Raw genomic sequence first — 16342 nt, 5'->3', positions numbered from 1 at the left:
AAGGGAAGGGAAGGGAAGGGAAGGGAAGGGAAGGGAAGGGAAGGGAAGGGAAGGAAAGGACCATCAGGGTCATTTGGATGGCTGTCTATTATTTTGGAAGAGAACAAGCTTAGAAATGTATGTGCAGCACATGCAGAGGTCTGAGATGTTTATAAGGATAATTCTATATAGCTGCTTTCCTTGCCAATTCGAATGACACAGTCATTTAAAATACATGATAAGATCTTGACTCTTAATTGAGAAAGCTGGGTAATTTTTTGAAAATGAGTTCATTTTAAAAAGTATTCATTATTCTTGTGCCTGTGTGAAGATCCACAACTCTGTAGACCAGATTCTCTCCTATGACCTTTACCCAGATCTCAGAGATGGGGCTCAGTCACCAAACTTGCACAGCAAATGCCTTGACCTGCTGGAAGCCTTGCTACACACTCTTTTAAATTTTTAATTGATGACATCTTGCTATGTCGCCCTGACTGGCCTTCAAGTTCTTCCTGTGTCAGACTCCTAAATACAAAGATGGCAAGTGTGTGCCACCAGGCCTGCATGAAGAATCATTCTACGAAACTTTTTTATTGCCAGCGTTGAGGTGAGGATACCCATGCTTCTAATAATCACACAACTCCATCCAAACTAATGCCAAACACCTGCCCTCCAGCCCAACCCCTTACCTGCACACCACACGTCTTGGTCTGACATCTTGTCCCTTGGCACTTCAGGGTGTCCGTTTTCATTTTGAGAGACAGAGGGCAGGTGCCCTGCTTGCCAGGCTTGGTCTTTACCACTCAGGGAAGTAAGGCCTTCTGAAAGCCAGGCTGAACTTTTGATGACCTTTAAGGGGGCAGGCTCCTCCACAGAGTCAGCACTCTTGGAGCTCAGACACCTCATCTGAGACAAGGAGTTGACCTCCCTCATTCTTATCAAGTGAACGGAGTCTGCCCTTTTTGGGGGTGATACAAGTTTTTCTTGTAAGTTCTCGATCACTTTGGAAGGGTTTCTGAGCCTCTTTTCAGGACCCACCACATTTGTGGACTTTTCCATGAAATGGAACAGAGTGGACTTGAAGGGTGGTTTCCCCTCCTCATCCTTTTTCCCAGGCTCAGGACTGGTGGCCTGACTTGTAGGGAAGCCATCCACATCTGAGCATACAGAAGCCTGGGGGGCCCTTTCTCCTACGAAAAGAGGACTCTCAGTCCAGCCACACTTCCTCCTGCCATAGAAGGCATCAGTGGCCACTGTGGGCCCCACTGGTAGTGCCAACCTGGGTGATGAGTCCTCTCTGGATGAACTTGGGTTGCAGGCACTTGCATCAGGCTCAGGAAGCTGGCTTTGTTCTGTTCTCCTGGCACTTGGCAGAAGGGCCTCCACGGCCACCTCGATGCCCAGGATCCTCTCTGCCCTTTCCTGCAGAGACTCACTTGGAAGGACTTCCACGGTGTTCTCTAAACCCAGACACTCTAATTTATAGGCATTCTGTTCTTGTCCCAGTGTGAGCTCTAAAGACCGAAAGTCTGGTGTTGAGTGGCCTCGATATTTGTCAGCAAGTGGCAGAAGGACACAGGGTAGGACCTCTGTGTCCCCGCCATTATCCACCTGTGTGGGAGTCTCTCTGTCCAGCTGCACAGACCCTAAAGCATCACTGACTTTGGTGAGTTCTTGACTTCCTCTTGGTTCTGACATACAGTATAAAGGGGCTGCTTTTGTGTCAATGGGTGCAATCCTGCTCACAGGCCTTGGGCTAAAGTCTCGCTCACACATCCCATTCAAATCCTCCTGGCTTTTCTGCTCTACAGTCAGGCTTCCATCTGCCCATTGGACCGGAACACCTCTGCTGCCTTCCTCCTGTGATGGGCCCAGGGACTGTGGATGGACACATGAGTGGCCAGGCTTTGGTTCTTCATTCCAGTTCTGTGACTCATTAAGTCTTCTATCTGGGGAAGCTACATTCTCCAGTGCCAGCCCTGCAGGCTGCTGTTCTGTTCTAGTTTCCTGGAGAGCCCAAGACTTGGTTCTGGAATCTACACAGTCCTCTGGCTGTTCTGCCTCACTGTCCTCACTACCACTACCACCATGGCTTTCTTCCTCTTCCTGAAGCTCCTTGTTAAAACTTTCTAACTGACTTATCAAGTCCCAGGGCCGCCGGCTGACTGGTTTCAAGAGAAACTGACCAAAGAGTCGTGTGCTGTTGCACTGGCCTGTTGTGGACTCCCCCTTCACCACATCTGGTGTGGGAACAGGGTTGGCACCAGGGAGCTGCTCAGAAGTCTCTTTGGACATAGATGCCTGGTTTATGGCTGAGGAAGTCCTTGAGAAAGCACTGTTTCGAGATGGGCTAAGGGACATTTGTCCTTGGAGGTGAGGTACACTGGGCTTCTGATTTTGATCACTGAATGCTAAGGCTGTATGTAGGTGTACTTCGGAGGCAGTGGTATCTGGGCATGTTGGGGTCAGAGCTACATTGCTGGCCTCTCCTGGCTTTGTGGCAGGGAGGAGCTGTGAGCTTTTGGAGTCTTCGTGAAAACTGGTTTGGGTCTGTTGATCTCTGTATTGGTGTCCTGGCCATGAGCTGGAAGCCTGAAGTTCTCTGGGTTTGAGTTCTCTGGGATGGAGGATTCTGGGGTCATCAATGTGGCCATCTTCTGACTCCCTCAGACCTTGCCTTGGGGATGTTCTTCTGCAAGCCATGCTTCCCATGAGGGCTTGCAGCTCCAGGTCAGTGGAAGACATACTCAGAAGACTCTGCTCCTCCAGGGCTGAGCCCTGACGCAGCCCATGGGTCTTATCAGCAACCAGCTTAAAGTCACTGTTGTTTGTATCCGTATCTAGCACAAGTGACTCAGATTTAACTGGGATGGAGACCAAACAAAATATAGTTGCGTTGCTTTTCTTCTTTGAACTTTTCTTGCTCTGAACTCCAGTTTCAAACTTTCTGAGCTTAGTGTAGGTTTTGCAGGTACCCTCACTCTGTGGCTGTGGTGAAGAGGCATGACTTTCTGCCTTGATGTCTGTCACATTAGTTGTTAGTCCTCTCATGACATGATGCTCTGTTTGGCCATGGAAGCCTCCAGGTTCAATGCCCACGGGGAGCTGGCCCTGCAGCCACCGGGGACTAGAATGGAGAAAGGCGGAGTTCCGCTCATTGACTGGTGAAGGCGTTGGGCCCCGTGGTACCGAAGGGGCATCATCGTACTGTCTTTTCCCAATGGCTGGCTCTTGGGTAGTGATTAATCCAGGGTTATAGGATGTGCCATCAGGCTTTGCCTCTTCATAGAATTCTGGGGGCTGAGCTAGTTTGATATGTCGGATCCGTGGATCATCAAATGGAATGTACTGAATTGAACCCCCATGGGTGGCAATAGGATAGGGTTGTGGAGGAAGGCCTTGCGGAGGAGAGCCAGGCATTGCATCATAGAGATCCCTAGCTTCAAGAGAGCCAGAAGGAAGTGGACAGCTGGTCTCAGGTTTCTCAGGTACTTGCTGCTGACTCTGGCTGCTGCTCACATGCCTGGGCACAGGATCTTCAAGGTATGGGTTTGGAATGTGCTGAGGGGGTGACCTATATGAAGGTGGAGGCACATACACTGGGGGCTCCAAGCCAGTATCCAGCATACCCAACTCATGGCTGGGATCCTTACTTCTTGTTGGGTAGGAGCCACGTGGGTCCCTGTGCTGGTGGTCCTGAAATCCACCTTCTCCCCTGGGCTGTGAGTGAGAGCTATAACACGGAGTCTTAAGGGGTTTCCCAAACTTAGGCCTGGGAAAAGGACCCGAGGAGCTAGCCTTCTCAAGGTTCCTCATGGGTTCCGAAGGGGATGGGAAGCTGGGAGGATATGGTGGCACTTTTGGGACAGCTGTTATGTGACCATCATGTAGTGGAACCGGAATTTCTGTGAAATTTAGGCTCTTAGGAGAAAGAGCTCGAGGCAATGACTGGGATTTTTTTCTGTTCTGAGATGTCAGCATGTGCTCCCCATGAACAAATGGGTACAGACCCTCGAACTTTTCCTGGGGCCTTTTCCGTCCATCCCCATCGGATGCCTGCCTCCCTAACTCCCTTGGCTTCTTCCAGCTTTCCAAGCTCATGTCCTGCATTCTCAGCTCTTCTTCCCAGATGGCATTCTTCATCACATGCTCTGTCCTTCCTGCAACTTCCCACAGATTCTCTCTCACATGGATGGGCAGACTGTGAGCCTGAGCCATTCCTCTGCCTTCCAGTTCTTTCCAGTCCCTGGGACACAGGGAGCCACTGCCCTCCTGTCTTCCTCTGCTCCAGTAGATGTCTTCTCTACCACTTTGGGGCTGAGAGGCCCATGCTAAGGAGGATTGATTTAAAAACCTGCAAAACAGAGGGGCAGATGTTATGTAAGACAAATGCACCCTCATCTGCTTCAGTGATCAGTGCTCAAGGTCAAACTTGGGTTACCACCTTTGAAACATTGGTCCCTATGGTGGTTTGAATAAGAACAGTCCCCCACCCCCATAGGCTCATATAATTGAATGCTTAGCACCAGGGAGTGGCATTATTTGAAAGGATTAAAAGGATTAGGGGCAAGCCGGGCGTGGTGGCGCACGCCTTTAATCCCAGCACTTGGGAGGCAGAGGCAGGCGGATTTCTGAGTTCGAGGCCAGCCTGGTCTACAAGGTGAGTGCCAGGACAGCCAAGGCTACACAGAGAAACCCTGTCTCGAAAAACCAAAAAAAAAAAAAAAAAAAAAAAAAAAGGATTAGGGGCTGCAGCCTGGGAGGGAGTGCACCACTAGGTGGCCTTTGGGGTTTCAAAAGCCTATGACTAGGCCAGAAGCTGTTTGTCTGTCTCTGTCTCTCCACCTAAGGATCAGGATGTAGTTTTCAGCTACTGCTCCAATGCCAGCCTGAAGGAATGCTCCCTACCATAATGATAATGGACTAAACCTTTAAAACTATAAGTCAGCCCCCAATTGAATACTTTCTTCCGTTAGTCATGGTGTTTCTTCACAGCAATAAAACGGCGACTAAGACAGTCTCCAACTGCAGGACTTTGCCAGCTAGAAAGAAACCACATCCTACCAGTCATGGTTGGGAGACAAGAGCCAAGAACACCACACAGAACACCAGGATGCTGGCTGTACCAGAGAGGACACAAACCTCAGAGCTTTAAAACACCTGAAGTTAGGGAGCACCTGGAGGAGGAATATTCTCCCTGCAGTCCTAGACCACAGGCCAGGAACGGCCCAGACTGACTGAGCAATCTCAGAGAGTCTCATCTTCAAAGCACTGCATTACAGCACAGGTCAGATCACTGGTGTTGGGGAGAGAGGGCATACTTCCGGGTCGCAGGGTCCCCATTCCCAGTCATGCTCAGTGTAACTGGATAGGGTACCATATTATACATGGGTTACATTCCCATAGGGTGATGCTACTCCAAGTCTTGGGAACTTAAATTGCTGGGGAATGCACATCTGAATCTAGGGAATTTTAAAGTCCTAATGCCCAGGAGTATCTTCAGAATATGGGACCTTGGGATAACCTGGTACCAGAACCTTTCGGTTTTCTCTGCAAATGAGAATCATCACACATCATGCGTGCATGTGTGTATGTGTGAACTCATATGGGTATGTGAACTCCTGTGTGTATGCATGCATGTGCAGTGTGTGAGAGATAGTGTGTCTGTGTGTGAGAATTTGTGTGGGTTTGTGAACTCTTGTGTGTGTGTGTGTGTGCATGTGTACATGTGTGCATGTATGAACTCTGTGTGTATGTGTGTGCATATGTGAACTCATGTGGGTGTGTGAACTCGTGTGCGTGTATATGCATGCACTCGAGCACAGGAACATGTGTATATGCATGTATATGGGGTTAAGGTTGATGTAGGGAATTCTCCTCATTGCTCTCCCCCTCGATCCCCCAAACTTGCAGGCATGGCTTGTCTTGCTAGTCAGTTAGGTCCAGGTATCCCCACTCTCAGCCTTTGAAGGCTGAGTTATGAGCAGCTACCACAGCCACATGGCATTTCCTTGTGCTAGGGATCTGAACTCTTGTTTCTAAAGCCTACAGGGCAAATGCTTTAACTGCTGAGCCACCTCCTCCCCTTCCCAGGAGATTCTTACTCTCAGGTAAAACTTCTAAGTGGAGAAGTGAGGACTTTTCACTGCATGTTAGTTTCTTTTGAAGTCTTTAAAAAACCAAACCTCCCAGTGGGGGCTAGAGAGATGTGTCTGTGGTTGTGGTCAAGAGCACTTGCTGCTCTTGGAGAGGGTCCCAGCATCCATGTGGTAGCTTACAGCTGGCTGCAACTCCAGGTCCAGAGGATTTGATGCCCTTTTCTGGCCTTTCTAAGCACCTTTCTAGGTGCACATACATACACTCAAGCCCCCCCCCCCCGCCCCAACACACACACAGAAGCAAACAAACACCCCCAAATCAAAAATTACCAATGCCTAGAGCCCACTTCCAGATATGTGGATTTGATTGGTCTATGGAGGAGTCCAAAATCATTATATTTCAAATCTTCCCAAATGACTCCAGTCTGCCCCCAGGGGATTAGATTACAGTTTTAAAGCAACTGAAGATAGCACCGAGCAGCGCTGCTTGCTGAGCACAGGTTGCAGATACTCCCCACAAAAGACCAGGGCTGGACACAGCACAGAAAAGCTGCTCCCTGCAAGGTGCTCAGGAAAGTCAGCTGTTCTGATCAGCCAAACGGAAGAATGTTCACACTCTAATGTCATTGTTTCAACAACATAAATAAAAAAATAAAATATATTCCTTGTTGAAATTAATTGGAAGAACATGCACAAGGACCAAACCTAGACACCACGAGCCATCATCCCAGAGGCTGTGTGAGGGCCTGGGGTTGTGCAGGCCTCTCATCCTGTGCACCTTCCTAGAGCACGGGGTGGGGGGTCAAGCAGGGGTGGCACTGGTTCTTTGGTGGCTGTCTGCCATGTTCACCGCGTGTTCCCACACACCCACCTAAGCTTCGGGAGCAATGGCCATCATTCCTCTCTCCTAGGAGGAGTCTGAGGCACAGGAGTAACTGAACAGTAACATTATCTGACATTTGTGCTGTGCAGTGCATAGGGATAAGTGTGCCAAATAAGTTACTTCACTTGTACTTTACCCACACCACTATCTTCTTCTTTGGATGGCAAGAAAACCAGGATACAGAAAGATTAATCAACTTTCCCAAATTATAACATTTGTAAAAATCTGGGGAAGAAATTCACCAGAAAAAAGGAAAGCTGAAAACCCAATCAACTCACCACTGTACTCTACTTTTAGTCATTATTAGAGTTTTTGCTATATTTTGTTTTGATTATTAATTTTGTTGATACAAGGTCTCAGGCAGTATAGTCTAGTCTTGAATTCCTGATCTTTGTGTGTCTTCCTCCCAAGAGCTGGGACTATAGGCACAGACCAACAAATCTGTGACGACTGCATTTTATTTCCTCCATTTAAAGATAAATTCCATTCAGAATTCAATTGTGATGGATATATGGTAAGCCAGTAATAGACACATGATTTGACCAGTATCAACTGTTCATGTGGATTCTGTTCTAACATATTTTGAGGAACACTTTATCCACTAACCCTTGATGTAAGTAAGCCTCAGCTCATTGAGAATAAATTCTTACAAGAGGAATGAGTAGATGCTGGACGATGCTGTCAAATCAACCCTAGATAAGCCACACCAATGTACAGTTCCACCAGGTATGTGGCACACAGATGGGCTTGCACAACTGTTTCTTTCGGCTCTACTTATAATTATTTTTTCCTCGTGAGATAAGTGAAATCAATTTCTCATTATTTTAGTTTGCATTGTTCTGATTAATGCCCTGCCCCTGCCGCAGTCACGTGTTCTCCCAACATCAGTCTTGGAGGTACAGCAGAGTGAAGACCATGGGGCCTGGGAAGGACTCAAAAGCCACAGTCCTGCTGACTACTGCATATGAACACATGAAGGTCTAGGAATGGATTGAGAACACAGTTGTTATGCAAGGAGTCTTGGTAAAGCTGTATGTTACTAGTCTTTCTTGGGAGTAACTTCTCTGCCTCAAAGAGCAAAGTCAGTGTCCAAATAACTGACAAAGCAGCTACTATCTGCATGGCTTAGCCATTTTTGGAGGTCAAGGGTGTCTCACTGTGAGGCCTACATGCTTCTGCCTTTGCTGCTTAGTGTAGGCTGCCAATCTTTTAGCTGCTTTCTAAATCGTTTTCTTCACACTAGGTTGGCTTGGGTTCTACAAGGACTCATCTCTTTGAAACCCACTGCTAGTGGTCTCCTTGAATGCCCCCTACCCATGCTGGTGAGCCAGTTGGGTAGTTCTAGGAGCTACAGTCCTACCCTGAGGAACCTGCAAGACACATCAACCTAAGTGTCCGTCAGTGATACTGGCTGGAGGGCGGCAGACTGTTGTAAAATACCCTCCGCAGTGCAGTATGACACTTCTTACAACAGTCAGACTGAGCTGGGATGGAATGGAACAAGGACATGAGTGACTATAAGCAGCAGGCACAGCCTTCTGCCCTCTGAGGTTCCTGACAGGGAGGGTCTTCATCTCCTATCATTCTTACTCCTCAGTGGTCTCACCATGTTCTATGGTGCCTGACTTTGTATAGGAAGCCACAGTGTGGCTTTGTGGTGAGCATGCCTTGTGCTTAGGAAGAGGCTGAGACCTCAAGGCACTACTGTGCATGCCCGTGCTATGGCCATGACCAAACGACAGATAAACACGACATAAACTGGGCAAGAATACAGACTGTGACTTCCTAGTGATGTGATGTGGTCAGTTTCCAACTTATGTAAAAAAAATGCTATCATTCTCATTTTGTCAAAACTAATCAAAATCACTAAGCATTCTGGGTTAAATTTATTTGCACAGTACACCCAAATCCCAAGTTACAGAAAATGCAGGTCCATCTGGGAGATTTTAAACAATCTATTTTCTTTTTGTAATTTTAATTATGTTTGTATGTGTACATGCTACATGGGTACAGGTGTTCACAGGACAGAAGATGGTGTTGTACCCCCTTTAGTTAGGCCATTGTGGGCAGCAAAAAGTGGCTGCTAGGAACAGACTCAGGTCACAGGTGCTCTAACTGTGTGGCCAGCCCCCAGCCTTACAAATAATCCATTTTAAATATCAGTCCACTTGGCACAGACAACAGTGAAGCATTCCTGGACACAGCAGTGCACACCTAAAAGCCCAGTACTTAGAAGTCTGAAGCAGAAGGATTTAGAATTCTAGGTAAGACATGACTACACAGTGAGACTCTGTCTCAAAACACCAAACCAAGGAGCAGGGTAGGACTCAGTAAGTCACGATGCTTGCTGCCAAGCCTGATGACCTAAGTTTGATTGTTAGAAACCACACAGTGGAAACAGAGATTCAACTCCTGAAAGCTGTCCTCCACTACACACACACACACACACACACACACACACACACACACACACAAGTATGCATGGAAGTGCGCACATGCCCACCCCAATAACTATCAATTATTTAGCAACTGTCTACTTTGAACTTAGCCTTAGCCAGGCCAGGCCAGGCATCAGGAGAACCCAGCCAGGGGTTGTTCTGTAGCACCCCCTTCAGACAAATCACCAATTGCATCTTCTCTACAAGCTTTGAGAGAACTACTCTGTACTACATAAATCAAGTGCTGCCTCAAATGGCTTCAAAGCTACAAGGATGTTCACTAATGCTTTTGAAAAAAAAAAAGCTGAGATCAAATTTTTCTTTAAAAAATAAGAAACTAAAGGTTCAACACAGAAATGTTTACAATGGATTCCGTATAAACCTGCAGGGCACACTGATGGTCAGTGTGAGCAGATGATACCCTCCATGCACAAACACTGAAAACTTTCACCCCGGGTGAAAAGTCACGCAGGACTATGCCAAGGTCCCAGAGGATGGGGCATGAGGAGGCAGAGTGAGCCTCTGTAACAGTCTCACTTTATCATGGGTCAGAGTCAGGAAGCCAATAGCATCACTGATAAACTGCCTGGAAAATATTTGAAATACAAACATTTGAAAAACAACATATCTAAAGGAAATTGGCAGGCCTACTCCCAGGTTCTACAAGGCAATTAAGAGGAAAGTTAGGAGGAGTCTGTGTTCCTCACATGACTCCTTTTCACCAGAGAAAAGACTCAACTCCACTGTGTTCTACGACATGTAGGACCAAACGTATGGTTTTATGCACAATAGTACTGAGCATAGCCCCAGCCAGTCGTTTAGAATGTCTCACTTTATTCTGTGCGACTGTGTATGTATGTGGATATGTACATGCCACTATATATGTGTGGACATCAAAGGACAACTGTGGGAGTCAGTTTTTCCCTCTCCCATGTGTGTTCCTGGGATTAAACCCAGGTCAGCAGGCTTGGTGGCAGGTGCCTTTACCCTTTATCCACTGTGTCACCTTGCTGCGGCACCCTATCTTTTTTTTAAAAAGTAAGTCTAAAGCTAGGAAAAGGATTCAGCATCTCGGTTAAAGTACTTGCTGAGTAAGCATGGAGACCAGGGTTACACACATAAATGCAGGGTAGAGGTGGCAGCCTGCCTGTAATCCCACTGGTAGGGGGCAGAGCAAGGGATCCACAGGGCAAGCTGGTTATCTAGACTAGAGAATCTGTGTTCACATGAGAGACCTGCCTCAATATATAAGGTGGAAACCGATCAAGGGTGACACATGATGCCAACCCTTAGCTTCTGTATATACATACATATGTACCCTCACACAATGCCCCCAACATACATACATACATACATGCACATATATACGTGCACACATACAGGTATGATGCACATATGTAGCTATGCACACACATATATGTACACTTACATACATATATATATATACATACATATATATATATATACATACATGGACACACACATATATGCACACATATAGACATGCATGCACACATACCACACATACAATCTAATAACAAAAGATGAGTCACTTAGAATGGAAGCAGTGATTTTAATGGCTGTCACATGCTCTAATAGGATTATCGGCTCAGTGCATTCCACGGCCATTATGACTGACTTGTGACCATCTGGGCACAGGATGTTAGGTGAGTTTAGCTGAGGAGTGCTGCTTGTAGATGACCTGGAGTGCTCTGTGCAAAGGGAAACATGAGCACTCCAGTCCCCTCTCCTTGTTCCATGAACAGCATCCTGAACCTGACCATTGGGTGACCCCAGGTCCAGTCAGTTGTCCTTCCATGTAGAGATCAGGGTGGGGATGTGTGATGATTTGTATGTGTTTGGCCAGGGAGTGGCACAATATTTCAGGGTGTGGCCTTGTTGGAGAAGGTGTATTACTGTGGGAGTGGGCTTTAATACCCTAGTCCTAGTTGCTTGGAAGTCAGTATTCTGTTAGCAGCCTTCAGATGAAGATGTAGAACTCTCAGCTCTGCCTGTACCATGCCTGCCTGGATGCTGCCATGTTCCTGCCTTGATGATAATGGACTGAAACTGTGAACCTGTAAGCCAGCCCCAATTAAATGTCATCCTTATAAGAGTTGCCTTGGTCATGGTGTCTGTTCAAAGTAGTAAAACCTTAACTAAGACAGGATGGGAGTTCCCATAGTCATACATACATCTCCTGGTCCAGTGGTGGCTTCTTGGTTTCCACAAGTGTCACCTGGTAGTACTGCAATCTACTGTTAAAGATCACCTGCATGTTCTGGACCAGAATAGCTGCAGCCACAGCCTCTTCCTTCAAGTGATCTTCCTCCTTCCTAAGAGGTCAGTGGTTTGCAGCTAGATGGATAAGCTAAGCATAAAGATCATAAGCACCCATGCCTGCTCCTCCTAGAGTGGCAGAGGGTAGGTATCGCTTCACAGTCTGCTCACATTTACCAGCCCCAGCATTAGGTGCACAGCAAACTTTTGTGATGGGGTCCACCATCTACCCCTGTAGAATTTGATACAGGCCTGGAAGCTTATGATTTCATTTTCAGCATGTTGTAGACATTCACACAGCAAGTGGCCCTCCAACACATAAGAGCAAATGTGGGGAGAACACAAAGACTGAAGGAAGTGTAGAGGCTAGCATGGATTAAAAATCAGTCAGATGGTCTGGTGGTGGTGGCTCATGCACTTAATCTCAGCACATAGGAGGGAGAGGCAGGCAGCTCTCTGAGTTAAAGGCCAGCTTGATCTATAGAGTGAGTTTCAGGACAGCCAGGGCTACACAGAGAAACCCTGTCTTGAAACAAACAAACACACACAAAAATTAGTTGGATAAACAAGATAAGGCTGCTGCATAAGCTAACAGACTATCCCACTGTCCAGCTAGTGTACCTGGAAAGCTGTGTGGGCACTGTTCTAAGGAGAAAAGCTACCAATGGCTCCATACTGCTAGGCCTGGTTTTCACAATGTCAGCAATGGCTGCTATCACAGAGTGCCCAATGTGCCTAAAGACATTTGAAATATCTTTGTTTGCTTGCTTTTTAGTTGTATATGTTTGGACTTTCAAAGGATGCTAATTGTAGACATCTCAATGAGGAGTGAGGGAGATCTATTCAATGGTCTCAGATAGTCGATTTAGTAGTTCTTGATGGCAGTTTTGGGGAGTGCCTGTTGCTAATACCTGCATAAAGGCCGTGGAAGCCAGTTAGTAACACCACAGGCTGTATCATCCTGTGCAGGCACCTGGGCTCCATCAAAGTAGCTCAGAAGAGGAACAGTACAGGCGCTTGGAATCCATCCCTGCCATAGTGTTAAGGGCCACAGTGTCTCTTCCACACTGAGCTAGCACTGGACTTCAGCTGCTCTCATTTGCGTGCCAAGCCTTTTCTGAACCACCTCCTTGCCTGGTAGAGCAGTATCAGGATAACAATCCTGAGCAAGTGAGATGGCTAAACAGGTATAGACCCCACCGAGCCTGGCCGCCTGAGTTAGTTCCAGGGACCCACATGATGGAGGGACAGAGCTGGCAGCAGGTCTCTGACTTCACTCACATGCTGGGACACACCCCAATACCACAAAATAAATAAGTGGGCTTTTTAAAAATGTAAAAACGAGAATCAGTAGAGAGGGTAGCAATACAGGCCTGAGAGGTAGTAAAAGAAAAACAGCTTGCAGAGCACTAGGCTGGCGGCTGACACACAGAGTGGGCTCAGTGTGTGTGCATCAAGTCTGTCATCTTGCATAAACACTTTCTGAGAGTGTTCCTAAGAGAAGAGAGTCTGCCCCACCTCTGAGTCATGTTAGATATTTAAGGGTGTCCCTTCATCTTAGGGATTGTATGGCAGGGGTATTTTGGTTACGGCGCAGTGGAAGGGAAGGAGCTGCTTTATGGACTTCCTTATTGCAGAAGCAGTCATCCCATGAGGAATGTGCCGGGGCTTCTATGCCCACAGGAATGCCAATGGCACAGCACTTCTTCTAGACACACCCTAGCAGGGCAATCGCAGATACCTCTAGCACCTGAGCATTGGCTCCCTGGCCACATCAGCAGGGACTCATGGCTGATTCTGCTCCCCCTTTGGAGCCTTTCACATCTGGTGCTGGTAAGGAAGGTGACCAGGTGCCAGGAGTGTGAGCTTTCTGCCCTGGCTTACAAAGGATGGCATGGGTTTTAAGTGTCAGAATCACAACTTTCCAAATGTGCACAGCTGCTAAATCCTTAACCTCCAGACCTCTGATGCCTCCCTCTATGCAGAGACAGTAACAATTCTGTCTCTGGGAGCTCCAAGGGGAGATCAGGTGGAATGCAAAATGTTCCACATAGTACCTAACAGAGAATATCGTTTATTACTATTACTAACCTAGTTGTGATAAATTCTTGGTGGACAGGTAACATCAACATTCTTTCTTCTATCCTAGGGGAAAGACGCACAAGCAAGCACAGGGGGAAGGAGGAAGTCGGAGTGCCATCAGGAGGTGATGGCTATTTTAGTACATGTTTTCTTTTTTCTCCGTTGTAATCATCCTTAGGCCTTGACAATAGCAGGAACCAATGATCCGGCTGAGTGTATAGCAAGATGCTGCCCTGCCCAGCACAACTGGTCGCTAAGGAAGAAGCTACAACCATTTTCCACAGGACAATGCAGAGCAAACCAGTGTTTGGTTTATTAAAACAAAACAGGAAGGGCAACTGTCCACCCATCTGCTCTCAGGTAAATGCAGTAGGTAAGGCAGACTATTTCAGAGTACCTACTTCCTCAAATCGGAATTAATACTTTTTTTTACCAAGTCAGACTTTCTTGAGCAGTAAGTATAGTCTATTCAGTGCCACTGAAGACATGAAAGAACACTCTAGCTTCTCACTTCTACCCATTTCAACTAGCCTCCCTGCCTCCAGGTCCTCATCCTCACTCACTCAGCTGCTGAGTGGGTGTATGGGTCTTCCCTCTTTCCAACCCAGTTCTTTAGCAGCTGAGCTCACAGCAGGCAGAGTACAGAAGAAGTGCAAGACAGGATCACATAGAGACCTTAGGGCTATAAGGTCTCTAGGGTACCCCAGAGGCCACCTACAGCCATTGCTGAGCTGCATGCCACCTGGGTTTTCTTTGTTCTCCTCAAGAATTTAGTACAGTCCTCCTGAGGGCAAAATAGTGATCCTCTTGCTTAGCTGCCCACTCCCTCACCTCCTACCTAGACTGACCAGAGGCATTTCCTACCTCTCAATCTTAGCCAGATCTCTAGCTAAAAGCAATCCTCCCATGGACCTTGACTAAGCCTCTTGGGGAAACTGCAGCTGTCAAAACACAGGAAGGTCTCTGGAAGTCCTTCCTTGCTACTATGTTTCTGCAAGACACTGGTTCAAGGATTTAACCACCAGCAGCAGCAGCAGCAGCAGCATCGGCAGCGGCAGCAGCAGCAGCAGCAGAAGCACCACCCCACCCTTGTTGAGCAAATTCTGTAGCCAAAGGAAATGTGGCAGCGTGAGTGGGAGGTACTGGAGCACAGGTGCTTCCCCAGAAAATGAGCGAGTGCCTTGGAGGAGAGGGCAAGGGAGACCTGGGACTTTGCTAGCATAAGAGCATGTTAGCTCAGCATTGTCCCCTGGGAAAAGGCTGAGATACAGCACCCTGTGCTGAAAAAGTGAAGCAAGCCCATAAGATAAAGTGTGTGGGCTTAGAATTTTGGAAAGAGAAAGAAAGACATAGAAGCTGGTGTTAAATTTAAGCATTTACTCACTTCTTTTAAAGATAACCATTATAAGTAGGGTATGATGTGAGAGAAGCTGAAAAAAAAAAAAAGAACTGTTTACCATACCCAGCAGCACCAGTGAGAATGGATATTTATCCACCTGTTCTAAAACCAGCCAGGACAAGAGTCTGGAGCAGCATCAGAGGTGTCCTCAGTTGCTCAGTCTCTAATTAGTCATGGTGTTGTTGATGCAGGATAATCACAGTAACTGACAGATGAGAAAGAAAGAGAGAGAGATCGAGAAAGAGAAGAGAGGGAGAGAGAGGAAGATGGGGAGGGAGAGGGAGAGGGAGGGGGAGGGGGAGGGGGAGGGGGGGAAGGGAGTGGGAGGGGGGAGGGAGGGAGAGAGGAGGAAGAGGGAGAGGGAGAAATAAAGAAGGGAAGAAAGAAGAACTTCCGAGTGAAGCAAAGCAGAGCCTATTGTGGGGTGACGTTCAGATTCAAATCTCTGTGCTGTTTATTCACAGCTTGCAACTTCCTCTGATTACACTATTCCACAGGAAACACATTAAGGAAACCCGTGAAGACTGATAACAGCCTTCACATATTTGAATGGGAGCTAAGGAAGCATGAAGCTTCGTCCATGGTGTCCCACCCATTTCGCTGTGTGCTATATATGTATGTGCACCAATGAATGGGTGAGCTCATGCATGTATGTGCTGATGTGTGTGGACCATGCATGTGTGCTTATACATGTGTTCTTGTGTGTGTGTGGATGTACTCATGTGTGTGTGCACTGTAGTTGTGCCCACATGTATGTGCTCCTGAATGTGTGTGATCATTCACAAGGCAAGAAAGCTTGGGATGTGGCCTATGAGTTTTGTGTTCTGTTTAAGTCACTTTCAGTGGAGCCTGGTGGTCACCTGGGAAGAGGGCATCTCAACTGAAGAATTGCTTCCATCAGATTGCCCTGTAGGCATGCTTGTGTAGCATTTTTTTATTGTTGATTGATGTAAGAAGGCCTAGCCCAATGTGGGCTGTGCTGCCCTTGGAAAGGTGGGCCTGGACTATATAAAAACATAGCTGAATATGGGCTTGGGAGTAAGCCAGTAAGCAGTTCTCTGTGGTCTCTGTTTTAGTTTCTGCCTTTGGGTTCTTTGTGAGCCTCTGCTCTGACTCCATTTGATGATATAAGGGTCCCAGTGAAGGCTCCTTGGCCTCTAGGGTAGCTCTCTGAGAAGAGCAT

The 16342-nt window shown here is 47.2% G+C and overlaps 1 protein-coding gene across 1 annotated transcript in view; it reads right to left on the bottom strand.

The window, feature by feature from the left end:
• Positions 1–16342, bottom strand: part of Jcad (junctional cadherin 5 associated) — a 42439-nt gene that overhangs the window by 6057 nt on the left and 20040 nt on the right. Inside the window, exon 3 of the mRNA XM_021150751.2 lies at positions 669–4333. Within this exon, the coding sequence (XP_021006410.1) occupies positions 669–4333 (3665 nt within the window). The remainder of the gene's footprint in view (positions 1–668; positions 4334–16342) is intronic.

This window comes from Mus caroli, chromosome 18 (genome assembly GCF_900094665.2).
Source record: "Mus caroli chromosome 18, CAROLI_EIJ_v1.1, whole genome shotgun sequence".
Classification (NCBI taxonomy): Eukaryota; Metazoa; Chordata; class Mammalia; order Rodentia; family Muridae; genus Mus; species Mus caroli.
This window is presented reverse-complemented; position numbering and strand designations above follow the sequence as displayed.